General features: G+C 39.8%; 1 protein-coding gene across 9 annotated transcripts in view; it reads left to right on the top strand.

Moving 5' to 3' along the window:
* The window catches only part of ncam1b (neural cell adhesion molecule 1b), an 81,187-nt gene extending 65,189 nt beyond the window's left edge, over positions 1 to 15,998 (top strand). For 3 of the 9 annotated variants that reach the window (XM_034097388.2, XM_034097390.2, XM_034097384.2), the window contains 7 exons: positions 427 to 555; positions 5,590 to 5,714; positions 6,787 to 6,967; positions 9,053 to 9,254; positions 10,125 to 10,241; positions 10,954 to 11,988; positions 13,999 to 15,998. In XM_034097388.2, the coding sequence (XP_033953279.1) occupies positions 427 to 555; positions 5,590 to 5,714; positions 6,787 to 6,967; positions 9,053 to 9,254; positions 10,125 to 10,241; positions 10,954 to 11,988; positions 13,999 to 14,119 (1,910 nt within the window). In that variant the 3' untranslated portion in view covers positions 14,120 to 15,998. Of the gene's footprint in view, positions 1 to 426; positions 556 to 5,589; positions 5,715 to 6,786; positions 6,968 to 7,912; positions 8,813 to 9,052; positions 9,255 to 10,124; positions 10,242 to 10,953; positions 11,989 to 13,998 lie in introns of those variants that run through there. The other 6 variants (XM_071205137.1, XM_034097386.2, XM_071205139.1 and 3 more) reach the window with 4 other exon arrangements.
* The last annotated feature ends 2,204 nt before the right edge of the window (positions 15,999 to 18,202 follow it).

Raw genomic sequence — 18,202 nt, 5'->3', positions numbered from 1 at the left:
CCTGAATTAAAGGACATTTTATTAACTTTCATTAAATAGTGGAAAACGAAATAATACAATAACGTCAAAATAGACAATTATTACATAAATAAACATTTGCAATATTAGAAAATAGCCATTTATTTATCATTAATATAAAGTAATCCAGTTCCCAAAAGTAATGTATTCATGATTATGACTTTGAAACAGCTGTCAGTTATTTATGTTTCTGTATACCTGGTTCAGACCTTTTAGACCATCTCTAAATAGACTTATCTGTTTAAACATTGTTGGAATGAAACGAGAATCCAGCTAATCAGTGTTTACCCGTGATGGAATTAATTATTGTTTATACAAGCACTGTTTGAACTGGGAGTGAGTTTGTTTCACCGCTTGGGATCAAGGTGTTCTCAACAGGGATTGCTCTGCCTCTGATCATTGTTACAGGCTTCAGCGCTGAGGCCACTGTCACAGGTCTGAAGCCAGAGACCAGCTACGAGGTGAGGCTGTACGCCATCAACGGAAAGGGGGAGGGGGAGAGCAGCCTCCCCAAGTTCTTCAAGACGGAGCCTGTCCGTAAGTTTCTCAGTTTACAGCACACTGCGGAGCCTTTATCACACCCTCGCCCTCACAAACACAACACCTGAAGTCCTCTCTTCTATGGAGAGGAAACTGCATTTAAAAAAAACCTTCCATACGAAGAAATTCAAAACTTCAGTGCATCACAACAAAAGGTGTTGACCTGTGGAATAACAGTAATGATGAGCTGAAATATTGTACAAGTCTATTTAAACTAAAACTATTAGTTAGAAACCAAATCATGAATGGTTATGAGCGGGACCTGTGAACTCATACTTGTTATTTCTTGTCATGGTAAAAGTTATTTCTTTTTTGGTTGTTTTGTAAAAGAAAATTATTTGTTTACAACATGACGAACATGACGATGACCTAATCTTTTATTTTCAAGAACAATTTACGCTAGAGGGGGTAGGACCAGAAACGTTTTTTTAAGCTTCTTCTTGCCCCTGTTGAACATGACAGAGACTATTTGAGAATTTATATTTTAATTTTGTTGTACCTTGAACGTTTTTTTTTTTTTTGTATCTCTTTGTTATAATTATTATTATAAAAAATACAAATAAAAAAAAAGTTTCTGACATGTTCAATAAATTGACTAATAATAATAAAAAAAATAAAAAAAAACTGCTTGTCTATCCTGATACTGATCTATAAACACTCGGTGAAGTGCAGCCAGCTGCTGGACAGCCACACACAGCTTCTGCACTGAGACTGTTTCCAGCAGTGTCTTCTCATTACATTATATTTCATTTAGCTGACGCTTTTTATCCAAAGCGACTTACCATGAAGAAACAAACTCAAAAGCAAGAACCCTGCAGGTACATTTTCCTTTTTATTAGCCCAATTAGATGAAATGCTACTGCATTAGCTTCACTTAAAGGCAAACCCTTTGTGAGTGCTACGTACCGAAGAGTTTAATTTATTGCAAAGATTCAGTGGAAAAACTGGTGAGTTTTCAGTCTTCACTCAAGCTTTTTCCTTTTCCAACTTAGTTGTGTGTGTTAAGGAGTCAAACCAACAGCAGGAACTACCTCACTCAGTTTTTTTCCATGATAGGAAGTTGAAATCTAAGAATTCACGAAACATTTGTGTCACCTTCTCCAAATCGTTTCACACAATCTGGCTATTTTACACATTAAATTGCCCCCATCTCTTCACACAGGTACAGTACTTTAGTACTCTCATTATGTGTTTGCGAACAATTGAACTTACTCCTCAGTTCTTCAAATGGCAGCCTGGAAGTGAATCTGAAAGCCATTATTGAGTTGTGAGCGCCCTCTGTTGGCTGTGGAGGAGAGTTTTTGGAAGAGAAGCTGCATCACCTGCTTGGCTTCACATCGAATGTGCCTGTTGACTCATAATTGATCCGATTTTCATTGTCAGACATGATTCAGTATTTTCTGCGTGTTGATCATCTCCTCATATGTTGATTTGATCGTCTATATTTGTATCCATTTGCTCATCTGTCTGTTGTATGCATCAGGCAGCATTTACAACATGAAGTGCTGCATCTCTAATTGCTCACCTTCCATTTCATTTTGTTTTCATTTAATCGTTTATTTGAAGAGGGACAGTGCACATTGATGAACATTTAAAACAAATAATGCTTTAAAACGTAAACATGCCGGATTTTAGCTTTTGAGCTAATTTCCATCCGTAGTCCCGTCACAGACAACATTTAAGAACATGACATTTATATACATAGCAAAAATAAATACATGATATGCAGGAAGAGCATGAGCAGCATACAAGCAGTTACCACATGGCAGTACAATGTAGCAGCTACTGTACGACATATAAAGTGCAGGAGAAGATACAAGAGCTACATCAAGTGCAAGAGGAGATACCCCTGTATTAAAGTGCATTTATATATTAGGTGCTTCAAAATGCTGTTTATCAGTCAAACGAGTAAATCAAATAAATAGCTACTATGTAATTAGTTTAATCCCACTCACATCAACACAGTACGATAAATATTGTTATGATGAATTCATCAACTCAGATTTGTTTTAACACCATCGTCAATCGGTTTTTAGTGACAGGCAATCGCAAAAGTCATTGTCTTTTTTTTGTTATTTACTGACTTAAAATGTTAATGGTTTATCTTAAATAAATCGATTATTCAGGACTAAGACAGCAGACCAAATCTTAATGGCAGTATTTAACATTGGACAACAACTGATGTATGTTAAGGGTAAAATCAAAAACAAATAAGAAGAACTGTGGTGAAATATTTTCCTTGGATAACGTTTTTTTTTCCACTTCCTGCCACCTTTGAAGCCTCATGTGTTCCTGTGTGCTGCATCTGTCTCATTCTAACACTAAATGTGGGGATCATTAAAATAAGAGGGTTACTTTCCTCTTGCTTGACTGCTGCAGTTTGGCAGAAATGCGTTTGACTAAGCTTTCCAGTGAAGTGTTATTACAGAGATTGACACATTCATTTATGCAGACAACTGAATCTGATATCTTCTCTTTATGTCCCTAGACGGCATTTTTAATTTTTTCACTGAGGAAACAGGTTTGTTCTGTAGAGAGGACAATATAACATTAGTTTTTACTGCTGTAGCTGTTTCGTTTCCCACAGGATACCCCCATTAGCTGCATTTATAATAACTTTAGAGCATAGCAAATATTGTTTTTTAGAAACTGTGACCTTGTATTACCCGATTAGAAAAGCAAACTCCTCTGTGTCTGTCATCCGTAGATTCTATCTCACCCACATTGTTTGAGTTGACAGCCAAGTTATCAAATGATGACTTTTACTATCACTTTGATTTGTGGCTTGTGAATTAATTGGCTTTAATAACATTATAATGAATTAACACCAAATCTTTCTGCTTCAAAAGCTGCAAATATCCGCTCTGGCTTCATCATTTTAGTGTCATTTGGAAATGTTTTAAATGTGGTCCTTTAGCATTGTTTAATCACTTACCTTGCAAATTATAAAGTCGCTTAACTCAAACGGATAAAGCTGTTAGAAGTCTACTGCACTTTTCAAATTGAGAACCCAAATAGATTATTACTTTATTGTTTATTAGTATGAAAAGCTGTGTTGTGATTCCACATCTTTCTGTTTTTGCTTCTCTCCAGTTCATTTATGTTTTCTCTCCCTGTACCTGTGTTCTGTCTCTCATGTCCTTCTTCCTCTCACTCACACGTGTCATTCTATGTGACTGTTATTTGCCTTGCATGGTTCTGATGGTCCCCTCCACTCTGCAGAAGGTAACACACTGGTGCAATAGAAGATCCCTTCACTTTAACCGGAAAATGCCAAAGTTAAACAACACATTAATTGCCTCTATGCAGTCATGTAGTAAACGTCTAACTCAATCCCATTAATCAGTCATGTAGACACTTGCCTCAGCAGGATAAACGAGAGGGAGCCAGAGCTGTCTTCACGGTAATCTATAACAGTCAAGAGTGTTTAATATCAACATCACACGGGTGGTATTGATAGCAAAACGGGTGGTATTAAAAGCAGGCTACCAACCCTACTTTTGGATGAGTTTTTATAAATCCGGTGTGTGATAAACAGTGTCTTCTAATCACAGGGAAATCCTCATCATGCCGACCACACAATTCATAGAAATATACCTCTACAGCCAGCTCTGGTTCTCTATCAATAGCTTGTAGTGTTGCTGCTAAGACCAATAGCTACCCATTGTTTATCATGTTTAATCTTAAACTGCATTACAGGCTAAACACTTGGACCAAACGTAACAATTGTTTTGAAGGCAAGCCACATGAGTCCGAACATGAACACTAACCATAATACATATTTTCTCTTGTTGTAAATAATGCTTTATTTATTCACTCTATTCACAAGACAGGGTAACAAAGTGCATCCAGTTACACATAAGAACGTAACAAGCCTGGTTAAACATTTGAGCTTTTTTAATTGAAAAGGATTAATATTGTTTGAGAATAACAACATATCAGGCTCAGGAAGCATCAGCTGTTTTGGGGAAATAAATAGGTCTTGAAACACTGAGGGGTTTGCTGATCTGCCCCCCAGAGGGAGAGCCAAATTGTGGAACACTTTAAAAGTAATTGGAAGGTTTTTGATTTCAGCACCAGAGTCCTAAAGTAGTTAGTAATAATGAATACTTAATAACTTCCTGAATGTTTCTCAAAGTTCAATTGGGAATAAAAAAATGACCCTGAAGTTTCTCCAACCCCATCTTTTAGTGAGAAGTCTACAGTGAGTACATTTGTGAAAATGTAGAGTCTGATATTAAGCAAAGACCAGGACTTATGTATCTTATACGAAGTACAAGATCCAGCCCCTGCTATCATTCAGACAAAAGGAGACACATTTAAAAGTTTAAAAGTTCCCATTTAATAGATACATAAAGCTCTGCATCATCAATAATATATATTCATGATAGGAGACGGATAATGTGTCTTAAAGGGAGCAAAAATGACAGCATTGATCGCGGGTAACTTCACATGTCATAGGAGCAAAAACACTTAGATACAAAGAACTAGCAATTAGATAATTTAATGCAGTCTTACAGTTGTCATGTGATACATTTCAATTTGACTTAATTTTTTAGCTTTATGTTTAAACATTGATTGTGTAAATCAGTAGCGTTTAAGACAGTGACAACATTGTTTATTGAATTCTAAGTGTGTTTCAAGGCACAAACATGTTACCCTGCAAATCTTTCATTAAGAAATGTCATTCATAATCAATTCCCCTGGAGCCTTGTATGACACTGGGTGAATGTCACTCAGCCACTGACTCAGATTAGCATGCGGCGGTGTGTCATTGGTAATTAGTCTGACTGAGACAAGACATCTTCAGGGGGGCGATGAGGAAGGGCATGAGTCTTTAAGGACAGCCACAAAGAGGCCAGTTTCACGGTTGTGGCTTTTATTTTCTAAACAAGATATTTGTTTTTCTGTGCTCTATTGGTCTTTAAAGGCACTGGTGGTCAGACACAATGTTCTGCCAATAAGATAGGCCTGTCTTTCTCAACATCTTTCTAATGATGAGCCTTTAAATAACCTCTGTCTTGTTCCTAGGGCATCCCAATCCTCCTAAACTGGACGGGTCACTTCTGCCCAAAGGCAACTCCCTCAAAGTCAGCTGGACCAAGCAGGACGACGGCGGCTCGCCCATCGTACATTACCTCATCCGCTATAAGCCAGTGAGTACAGCCTTTAGAGCGGAAGTCATTGGTCTAAAGCAGTGCTTCTCAAAGTGTGATCCGCGGACCACTGGTGGTCCGTGAGCGCCCCCTAGTGGTCCGTGAATATATTGGTAACATTTCACATTTGAAATAAATAAATACATTTAAGTTTTCCGCACTCTCGTGGGAATATCTCCCCAATGGAGCGAGCTTAAGTTTCAATTTCGATTGCATGATATAGCCCAGCACAACACCTTCATCACACATATTGCCACTTGTTTGTACCGTTTTCAGGCGATTTGTAATCTGTTCTAGAAAAACGATGTGATTTTGGATATTTGTGGAGTTAGGTGGTCCGCGAGTGTTTTTTTATTGGTTAAGTGGTCCTTGGTATGAAAAAGTTTGAGAAACACTGGTCTAAAGAAACAACTACTTTCATAATCGATTCATATTTTCTTTTAAGCAAAATACTTTTTGCTCCTCAAAAAAGAATATTTGCCAGTTGTGTTTTAATGTTGTGATATTAAACTGAACAACTGTTATTTTCACTATTTTGCCAAGATTTTATATTCCAAAAGATGAATTGGTTCATCGAGAAGTTAAAACATTTCAGATGAATAATTAATGATAAACTTAGCTGCAGCCGTAATGGCGTCTAAAGAGTCTTCGTAAGTCTAACATCTTAAAGAGATATAATGCACAGTGTAAAAAGATTAGTGCAGGACTGTCCTGTTCAAACCTTCATGTTATTGCATGCAGAGTTGAAATTATTATTCAATTAGTCGACAGAAAGTGTATCTGATATAACGCTAATCGATTACTCGCTTTCAAGACAGTTTTCAAGCAAAAGTGGACAAAATATTGTCAAAGTTATTAAATATGAAAATTGTGTTTTTTTCCTGTCAGAGATCAAAGTAAAATGTTGGTTGGCTAAAACAAAAAATTCTATAAGTTTGAAAATGTTGATGTGGAAATGTTCATAATTGTTTGAGTTTCTAAAGACAAATGGATTCATATATTTTAAGAAGGTAATCTGTATATTATAATATTGAAAAGGTTAGTTGAACTGTATCTCTCTCTGCCTTCTCAGACGGAGATAAAGGAGTGGAAACCCGAGATCCGGATGCCCAGCTACAGCGACTACGTGAATCTGAGCGGGTTGGAGTGGAACACGGAGTACAACGTGTTTGTGGTGGCAGAGAACAAGAAGGGACGGTCCCAGCCGGCCACCATGTCCTTCAGGACGGCCCCCGAGCCAGAAGCCATCGCAGGTACTCTCCCTCAGAATGGAACTAAACAACCAGAGAACTGTGGAGCCAAACTCAAAGCTCAAAACCAGTCGCCACGCTCTATTTCTAACTCTCTAGCTCTGAAAGGTGAATGACAACTAAATAAATCTACAGGGGAAAAAAATTGATTTCCTGAACGGCGGTGAGCCAGAAATGATTTTCCGGCTGAATTTTCCCACTTTAACGTTTTGACAGCCCTTGCGAAATGAGCTTGAGTTTGCGCTCGCAGAACTGCGACAGGCTCTTTCCACAGAGGATAAAATGATTTCCTCTGAATGATAGTATTTGTCATTTAGCTTTTTTTACTGCTTTAAATGGTAGCCAGAGTGGACAGTGTGTCCCTGTGTGGAAGCAGTCCTTAAATTGAACCTTGATAACCACTGATTAACTTGTACCTCCAAGTCTTAACTGCAGCTGAAGGTTTTACAAAGCTGCTCAGATTCCCTGTAGGTGCTAGACGCCGCCGAGTGCTTTGCTGAAACATGGCATCAAACCATTATGTCTTTTACTCACTTCCTTTCTAATTCATTTTCCAATCTAAAGCATTCCCACTCACCCACCACCACACTCACCATCTAGTCCACAGTGTGTACTGTAGTTTCCCCGTTCGTGCTGTGCTTTTGCTTTGAGGTGTTGCTGTATTTTTTTTCTTTTTTTCTCCCTCAATACAAGAAATCCTTTTTTTTTTACTTTTGGTTTTCAGACCTGACACATTTTCACTTTCTCTCTTCCTCTGTTTTCCCCGCCCTTCTCTTGTTTTCCACTTTGTTTCCCTTCATTCCCCCCCTCTCTCTGTCCTTTTATTCTCTCTCTCTGTCTTTTGTCCCCTCTCTCAATGTTCCTGCTCTCTCGCCTGGTCCTGGACATTGGTGTGGTGGACCACGTGAACATTTCCGTCTCGCCCTGTGTGCGTTTTGGTGTGGTCAGGGTTGTCCTCCCGCTCCTCAGCCACTCAGGGCCGTTCATCCGTGACATGCACTTTGGCATCACTCATCATGTCCCTCATCACTGTGCTCTTGATCTCATAGTTTTCATGGGGATTTCACACCATAACTGTGGAGCAGCGCTGGCCTTTCTCAGGCCTCGCTGTCTCTCTGGACGCTTTCACTTCTTAAAAACAGACTTTGTCCATGACAGACGTGTCTCTCTATGTTCTGGGAGAGGATGTTGAACCCAAAGCATTGGATATCCTCCTCCTCAGCAGAAGCACAGCTAGTCATCAGCAGTAGACAACAGACAACTGCCAGTTTACAGTAATGAGCAATAGTGGAATAAGGTTATATTTAAAAAAACAATAGATAAATAGCTGAGTGTCCTGTCCGTTTACACAAACCCTGTATTATATAATTGAATTGCTCACAAAATGATTATATGTAATGTCAAGGTTTGTGATATTAACGTTTACACACAACACCTAACTGAAAAATGTTTTAATAATAATATTGGATTGGTTTGAAAAGCTGTAATGATCTCAACAAAACTGTGCTGTTTACATATGTCTAAAATCTATCATGCATTTAATGTTTATCACATATCGATAGATGTTTTTATACAATTGACTATGGAGGGTGCTTCACTCAGATGCATTTTATTCTCTAGCATATCTTCCTTTAATATTGGTATCTAAAGGTTTGTAATTGTCTAGAAACAGAGAGGATATTTTAGTGTGGATTTTACAGAAAACATGCGTCATAGCCTTTTGCGATTTTTGGAAAAGCCTCAAGTTCATTTTCGTCCATAATTATCCTGCCTTTCAGGGTAATAGCAATACAGTGTACTCTTTGGTTTGCTCTTCTTTCTAATACCAAATAAATGGGTTGGATATGTTATTTTTACATGTGTTTTTTAACGATAGCTGTTATACATTCTACACAAACTTCACAATGCATCCAAATTCATGCCAAGACAACAAACTGTGTCTCATAGCAGGTGAGTTGTTTTTGTTTTATGGAACTTCTTGTGGTCACTGTAGCGTAGCTGCACTTTTATTCAGTTGTTCCTGGGTGTTTGTTTGAAAGTGTCACGCTGCAGTTGTTCAGCACTCTGCCTTTCTTGTCTCTTCTCCAGCAGATTTGGGCGATGAGGCGGTGCTCTCCATGGGCATCATGCTCTGGGCAGGGATTCTTGTTATAGCATTTGTACTCCTGCTGCTAGCTGTGGATGTCACCTGTTACTTTGTCAACAAGTGTGGCCTCATCATGTGCCTCTGCGGTAAATCAAGCACCGGCACCAAAGGGCACCACCTGGAGGAGGGCAAGGCGGCCTTCATGTGAGTATCAGCGACATCAAATTCATGCAGACACATTTCTTAAGCAGTTACCGTTGCCCTTGCACAGATTCAAATTAAGAAAAAAAAGTAATGACCGGATATATCAGATAATGTTATCCAGAGAATATATCCAGATACAGAAGTCATATGCCTTAAATCAATATTAAGCTTCTGCTGGATGTATAAATGGCTAACATTGCCAAAAAGAAAAGAAAAAATGATGTTAAAAGTATGTCCAGTTCTGAAAAAGAGTAAATAAATCTTAATTGTTTTTGGTAGACTTTTGGAAGTTATTGTTAGATGTAGAATAAACAAAAACTATTCTGATCACATAGTTCTTTATTTTATGTTACTTGCATTTGCCGACTGCTACTTTAAAAGGTCACTTCCTATATTCCCCAGAAGGCCTTCAAGGACTGACAGTGATGATGATGAAGAATCTTAGCTTAAGGTTTGACGTTGAGGCTAGTGAAGCAAGATATAATCGGGGGGGGGGGTTTGCCATTAAAGAAAAACGGTTGTGCCTCTTTTAAAAAACCAACACGTCGTTGTGTGAATGCTGTGGATTAGATTTCGCTTTGTAATTATCTGCAAGACAGGGAAATAAACAAATCAATCAAACAGGCCCATGGATGAGACTTAGTTTTTAGAGTAGATTTCTCCTTCAGTCAAAATATATAAGATGCCGGCTTTAAGTGATGCGTCGAACAAATACTCTCATGTGCAAAATAAGGCCGTTTTGAATCACTTTAAGAGGGAAGTTGCCTTGTGTATTGATTCGTGCTACAAACAGCCAATGTTGGACCAATAACTGTTTAATGAGATATCTGTTGCCATTTTACCAAGTGTTTTTGTCTCTATGTCCTGCAGGAAAGATGAGTCCAAAGAGCCAATAGTGGAGGTCAGAACAGAGGACGAGTGCACAGCCAATCACAACGCAGCAGGACCGACAGAACCCAATGAAACCACACCTCTCACAGAGCCAGAGTGAGTAAAGACAGCCCCCAAGCACACAGCCTTCAACTGCTCAAGTCCTTTTTATTTAGCTGTTGTGCATTGCACTCCACTTCTAAGAATAATTATCAAATTCGACAGCAAACAATTCGACCCGTTTCAAAAAAGAAAACATCATGTCATTCTTGGGTGGAGTCCACTGAACTGTTGCTTTTCTGTTTTTATTCCCTTTCAGAGGGATTACTACTCTTTGTGTTTCTTCTCCATCCTTTAGAGACGTGTCTCATTGTATCAAGGTTGAAGCAATACCAGTTAAAGACACTAAAGCTTGTAGTCCTCTTGAGTGTGGTCAACTCACATGAAGCCATCTCTCACTATCAGAGAAATCAGACGATACAGTGTGAGACTGTCACTGGTACTGTTTAACCCTTACGGGTGGTGCTGTAGTTACCTACAGGAAGCCTGGTGCTTTTTTACGGACGTTAGTTGTCCTAGTGAGCGTACTTCATGTTAGTGTGTGTATGGGATGTGTCCTCCAATGTCCACTCACAGCATGATGCCTTCTTTTGTTTCTTTTTCTCACTAGGCTTAATTGTTGCTGTTTTTAAGTTGCTTCGTCTATGTTTGTGTGATTTTTCTTAAGTTAACTAACCCCTATGCATGCTCTCGTGCGAGCCACCCTTCCTCTGTCACAGTCACCCTGGTGTCTAGTCTGTGTGTCTCTGTTCTCTCCCTGCTCTCTCAGGCTGGCGGCTTTCACTGCTGCTCTGGCACTGGACACGCTCTCCTCCGTAGCCACCAACTCTGACACAGCCACCGCGACAATTGACCCCTCTCAGGACAGCCCCTCTAGCGAGACCACTACCCTCACTTGTAGCCTGTCTACCCTGGCCAACGACCCCTCACCCACCCCCATACTGGCCCCGGCCCCAACTCCAGAGTCCAACACGGCCCCGCCGCTTCCCCTCATCTTCACCTCGGCCATCGAAGCTAAAATGGCCCCGTTAGTAGAACAAAGAGGAAGCAACGCCCCCGAAGAACTGGAGAAAATAACCACTCCTCCTTCTAGCCCCGATTGGGTTAAGGTGGCAAAATCCGGGACGCCGATACCCCCGAAGCGTAGAAACTCTCCTAAACTCGCCGCTATGAATGCTAAAGCTAGCCCGCCTGTATCGCCCCTGGCTGCGTCTTCCCCAGTGCCCTCTCCCTCTGTCAACATCAGGAAACCTGCTCCAAAGCCACCGGTCAAGCAGCTTCCCCTACAGCCACACACTGTAGCCTCAGAGACAGAGACCCCGGTACACACTGACGCACCTCTAGCAACCACTGCCCCTCCAAAACCAGATCCTGAAAGCCTTAAAAACCCTATTGACCAACCTGGCCATACTAACACTGCCAAAGATGCTGAAACTAGCTCTCTTTCAGGGATCCACGGTGCTCTTAAAGTCCTGGATGCTGACAAATCTGCCCTTTCTCCTTTACCTGTCACTACTATTTCCTCCCCTCACGCCCCCCCCGTTGAGGAGCCGGTTTCTAAGGATCCCTTTGCATCGCGGTCAGACAGATACGCCTTACTTTCCTCTGTTGAAGGGCCTAAAAATGCAGATACAGATTTAGAGATTGTAAACGGGATGGAAACTGACCAATACCTTATTAGCTTAAAGAGCCCCCCTTGTGACCCCCCTCTGGCCAATGGAGATGCAGCAGACCTCCCCCCCTCAGGCCCAGCTCTGGAGGCATCAGAGACTCTGGCCAAGACTGCTCCTCCTGTCAACGATGAGTACGGCTCCCTCTAGAGGTTTATCTGTGTGTGTGTGTTTGTTTGTGTGAGTGTGTGTGTGTGTGTGTGTGTGTGTGTGTGTGTAACTTGTATGCCCATTCATTCACCACTGCATCTTGCCATTGACCACACAAAATGAAATGGTAAACTGTGGTAATGACATTTGGGTTATTTATCAGTAAGAGGTTGTGGATTGTGACAGACGAGTGATATGACGGTAATGGTTTTATGCTTGTGTGTGTAAGTATTCTTCATAGTGGGGCCTCCACTTTTGCAACATTCACCACAAGAATTATTTAAGCCCCTTTCAGACATGGAGCTTGTTACTTGACATGTCTGAGTTCAAAACTATTCTGCAAAACGCCCAACAGAGCACAAGTCTGAGTTACATGCTGTCGGATTACACCTGCCCGTATGTACACACACACACACACACACACACACACACACACACACACACACACACACACACACACACACACACACACACACACACACACACACACACACACACACACACACACACACACACATCTTTACAAGGAGCTAATTGAAATTGACAATCTAACATGCAGAGGGGAGAAAGGACAAAGTAAGCGGGGCTGGATATTTTCCTCTCAAGCTCTCTTTCATTGCCAAGCCAACTATTGTTGTGCTTTTTTGTCTTCACAAACACTTTAAATACCTTACACACAAAAACTGTTTCCACATATTTATGCAATTATCTTGTCTCGCCCCCCCCCCCCCCCCCCCCTCAATGACAGCTGTTTCTTTTCCCCATTTCTGGTTTTAGCAACAGCACACCTACATACATGTCGTGTCTTAGCGCTGTCACAGATGTATATCTTTATCATCTCTTATGTTAAAAAAATATATATATCTTAGTTTAATAAACCAGGAATCATTTTAAGCACATGTGTTGGGGGATGAGGAAATCCTGACACTTAAAATGCTAATTAGTTAAGGCTTCAACAGAAGAATGAGTTTTAATATTAACATTAATGCAGGCTGTTTAGAGAACAGATATAGTGATATCATTGCTTTCCAACCCACAAAGCAACCTCTGCTTCTCATGCACTAGATGGCGATGTTGCACAATAATTGTGGCTGATTTAAGTCCTAGCATCCCCTTTGTAAGTCTGATTGATAAAACCATGTCACAAATTCACATAGATGCGCCAGCAGTGTTACACGTTCCATGTCTGAAAGGGGGTTTAATTAGGAAGTGTTTTGTCTCAGGCAGTTACTGTATTGCCTCCGAGTGCTAAATCCTCCCCAGGAGAGGACAAGAGCTGCAGGCAGGATGGAGATCAGGGGTGTCAAACTCAAGGCCCGGGGGCCAAATCCGGCCCGCGACCTAATTTTATGTGGCCCGAAAGAGCTTGCAAAGAATATAATATACAATACAATTGGTGTAATTGTTGAATATTTGCTTTCAATTATTTGCCCTAGACTTCTGCTTTCAGACGTAGTTATTTAGGAAGATATTACCAGAACTGATAATAATCCAATGCAGGGCCAACAATGTAATATAATACATTATTTCATATATATTATATATTTACATATGTATATTTATATATAATTAAAATTAAAATCGGCCCTTTGAGTGCCACCATAATGCTGATGTGGCCCGGGATGAAATTGAGTTTGACACCCCTGATGTAGATACTCTTCCTCATTGCTTCAGGATATACACACACATCACAAGGCTCATAATGTCTTAAGGGCAGAGCTGATAAATACCGTTTTAAATCAGGAAGGTTAGTCCACACCAAATGATTGGGAGTGTCCTTATCTGTTTAACTTTATCCTACTGTTGTCAAGGTTGTGAAGAAATATGTAAGAAGATCTCTAAACACAAACACTGTCTTCTTACATATTTGAGTAAAGGTGTCATTCAGAGTAAATGGTTAAAATGGTGTACCTTTTTTGTGCAACTAAAGTTTTGTTTGCTCTACGGGATGACCAGATTTCAAATTGTGCACTTTCTCCCTTTTTCCATTGCAGGAAGATGTTCTCTGATCAGAAAGACAAAGTGGAGGAGGCAGAAATGACAAATGCCCTGGCGGAGATTACTGCAGAACACAACAGTGTCATACACACAAATTCCACCGAGAGCAAAGCATGATGGGTCGAGGAAACCCCCTGTCCAATCCAAAACATTTTTGCGGCAGCACCGAGCGAGAAACACTGCAGGAATTTTCTTTTCCAGTGCCCTTAACTACATATTAAAAACCACACGCACACCTGTCGATTGGTTAGAGCACACTTCGACTGTGCTTTCATTCCGGGTTTCATTCATGAGATGTTTACTACACCAAGGAGTTTATCTTCAGATCATAAGAGATTTATTTTATTTTTTTATTCTTATTTTATTTAACCCGTCAGGACGGTTGAGGACAATCTCTTATTACATGATCGCTTGATAAATATATGGAATTAGACTCTACTCTCTGCTTTTAGTTTGAACTGCGCACAAATATTGGATTATTATTAAAAATTTAAAAAGGAGAGAAAAACCTGACTATATAGAAATCTTTTTTCTTATTTTCATGTTTTACAGTTCAAATGAAAAACTATTTTCTTTTTTTTTTGTCTCAGTAAATAGCTTGTTCTGCATGTCTGAGCTGCAAGAGGCTGTAAAGTTGTGTGTACAAGCTTTATTGTTTCACTACGTCTGTTACAGCGGCGTTTCATCTCTCACAGATTCGCTGGCATTGATTAAACACAGTATTTGGATTCTAACCATATTTGTTATGGTTATATAAATGCAGGATTAACCCACAGCCAGCTGCAGGGGGAAAGAGACGGAGAGAGAATCCCACAACACATCAACAGTGTGCATGATCACATCCGATTTGGCCCATATACTGATCGAATATTCAGTCTGTCACTGCCTTACCACAGTGCTGATTAAAATATTTGTAAATCAAATGGATTTGATTAAAAGAGGCAACTCCTTGAACGCTAACGTCCACAGAAGACAAACTGCCAGCAGAACACGATTCTCAGCCAAAGGTTGAAGAACTGATAATCTTATGAGCTAAATTTACGCCATGTATTTGTTCAGAGGGCAACGACTACAGAGCTACTGTTTCTTCCTCACATTAAAGCAGATCAAAGGTCTGGCTTCGTACTTTGAGTTGTGCTTTTGAAGAAAAAAAGTGAAAAATAAAAAAGCGTTTTTGTACTATTTAAAAACTACAAAGATTTATTTTCCATTTCCTGCCTGCAAGCTTGTGCACTGTGCCTGTGTGTCGATAGATTGTCTTGTCATCAGTTTCTATGATAATCTGCATAGCTTTGTCGTGAGAGATTTAGCCTATTCTTTTATTTAATATGTTGTATTAGAAGAAAAGTATGATAAATGGACTAATGTGGTCATTATAACACGTGTAGTGTATGAAATTGTCCGTCTCTGGTCACAGCACTATATATTGCCAGCTATAGTGAAGGGAGGTGTTTTGAGCCTTGGCATGAATTCAGTCAGTACTTTATAACGTATATCTACAAGGCAGATAAACATGCCCATGTTTGTTGGGGTAAATAGTTTTCATATTGATTTAATGAGTGTTACCGTTCAGGCTTGTTCTGCCATAACTACACATTGTTTTTATTTCTCTCCCCCTGTTGTTATTCAAGTGTTCTGTAATGTGGTCTTTGAATTTTATTTTATTTCGTTTTTGTCTTTTTGTACAAACGTCACTCACCAGGGGCAACTGCTTGACAAGTTCAGGATACACATTGGCAGGAAGCAGAGTGGTCCCCATGAAGCGGGAGATCAAACCTTTTTTTAAATCTTAAGATGATAAGAGATCTAAAGTATGTAAGAACAGAAAGACAGCTTTACTCAACACCTTTTACTTCTCTGCTATATCCTGACTACCTTTGCTTCCTTGTCACTGGATGCTCCTTTTGGTTTTATTGGGTCCAACTCAGAAAATATCTGTTGTGTACAGTCTGAGCGCCAACCCATTTACAAAATAAAAAATGGTTTCCGAATCTAATTTTGTCTTGGCCCCTTTTGTCATAAATTTCAATTACTTTTCTCCTGAGATTGAGCCCATGTAGCTGTACATTTTAAACACTAGATGGCAGTAAGTAGCCTACCTATTTGTAGCTGCTCTTTTGTTTTCGCCATGTCATGGACACACCGGACTATTTACAGAAAGGTTACAGAGCAAACAGGTTATGTTGGGCCTGGAAAACTCCCCGGCGTGCTTCTGATAAATGGAAGAATAAATAAACATGTTAGATAATGCGTATACAAGTGCGGGAGTAAAGTTGATACTTCCAGGCTAGGATGTCAACATACTATGAACCAGTGGGGGCTTGATATTTTAAGATGTTTCATTTTGGCCTTCCACCTCTCGGTGCTGTGTCAACAACGGTGTCAACAACCGCGGCGGCCAGCACTGACCCCGCGGGGCATCCGGTTTCACTCCACATCTTTCACTGGTCAGGCTGCCCCCTTACCCAACTTCAATTCCCCTCCACTATTCTGTTAACTGGTTTGATGTTTATCCCCAGCCTGCATTAACCGGTTTCTGCTTGTTATTGCAGGACAGCACGCTGGCCCTGAGCTGGTAGCCTGTCGGTAGTTAGGTGCCCGGTAGATGTCTCTGATAGCCGCCTTGATGGAGAGGCGAGCAGTCAGAGTAGTGACGTCTCCCGGTGATGATTTGCTGCTGCCGGTTAAGCCAGCAACAGAAAGCCAGGAAGATACAGGAAGCTAGGTGATGTAGCCTTCAAAGTGTAACAGTAGAAATACAAAATAAATCATAATAGAAGGAGACATGATAGACTTTTTAGTGCAACAGGAGCTTTTGTTAAATTGTGTGTTAAATGTTGAATTTTTTTCAAAAGCCTCCATTTTGTTTACCTTCAGAGCTGAAGCTAGGGGGACCAGGTGCCAACAAGCCACTGTGGAACAAAGAGAATGTTTGTGTGGGACAATGCAGGACCTGTTACTGCAATGATAATGGGTGGTTTAGATTTAAAAAAATGCCATTTAGCCCTTACAAATAAACATTTCTATTGAAACTAGTTTATAAATAATAATTACTTAGGATTTTATAGGACTTTCTTATATAATTGGTTTGAAATGGGTTTTCTTCTCCAACAAAACATGTCCACATTATATTTATTTGCATCTCTGAGTCTGGAGCTGGAGAAAAAACTCTTGCAAATGTCATAAAAAACTCTTTGGCAATCACCATCTACAGGCTACACAAATACATGTTTAGACTTCGTTGATTGATTAACATCTGACACAGTGATGGACGACATTGTCTCAATGTGTGGGACAAATTATAAAAATGCTGTGCAGTCCCACACAAAGTGGGACACCTGGTGACCCTAGCTGCAGCTACTATCGGCAGATATTCCTGTATTTATCATGTATTAGGTAATTCAAATGAACAAAAGCACCCTGATTCAAAAATACAACATTGCATTTATTCAAAATGTTACTCAAGGAAAACTATATAAGTATTTTCAGCTATGTGTAAGTAATCATTTATGCAGAAGGAATGGACTCCATGTTGTGTTTTTATATAATTGGAAGTCTCATTAAAGATTTTTTACATTTAAACACTAGGATTTCGTTCCTCAAATAACATTTACACGATTGTGTCACAAGAAAATGTATTCAAGGGTTAACAAATATTTGAAAGACGTGGGAGACTGAGGGGGGATGGGGGTATTATAGTGGACTGACATTCTTGACCTCAGTTGACCTCATGGGTCAACTTCCTTAAAGCACAGGGTCACCAGGATGCCTTTGTATTTCTACAATTTTCTCTATAGCCTTTTTCAATCTAGCAACCATCTGTTGAAAAGTCTAAAATGAAAATGATGGCAATAGCAGTACTATTCAGGTTATCTTGAAATATCTCACTGTCCTTCAGTCAGAATGAAGTTGTATTTATGTCACTCTTGCACCCTTCCCCCAACTGGCTCAACATTTCTTGGACACCAAAAAACCACTCCCACATTTTTGCTGGACTTTAGAGCCAAAAAGTGTGTTCCTCAGTTGTGTCAAAACATTTTGCATTCTCTGTATTTTCTATATAGGTTTTAAGGCAGTACTAATATGAGACATGCATTAGTCAAACTGGATTTTCTTTCTTACACTACGTATACGTTTACATCAAAATGAATATATGCAACAAATATTCCCACATATAGGATAAGGTATGAGTTAATTACA

This window comes from Pseudochaenichthys georgianus, chromosome 13 (genome assembly GCF_902827115.2).
Source record: "Pseudochaenichthys georgianus chromosome 13, fPseGeo1.2, whole genome shotgun sequence".
Lineage (NCBI taxonomy): Eukaryota > Metazoa > Chordata > Actinopteri > Perciformes > Channichthyidae > Pseudochaenichthys > Pseudochaenichthys georgianus.
The sequence above is the reverse complement of the archived record's forward strand: the minus strand, read 5'-3'. Positions and strand labels throughout refer to the sequence as shown.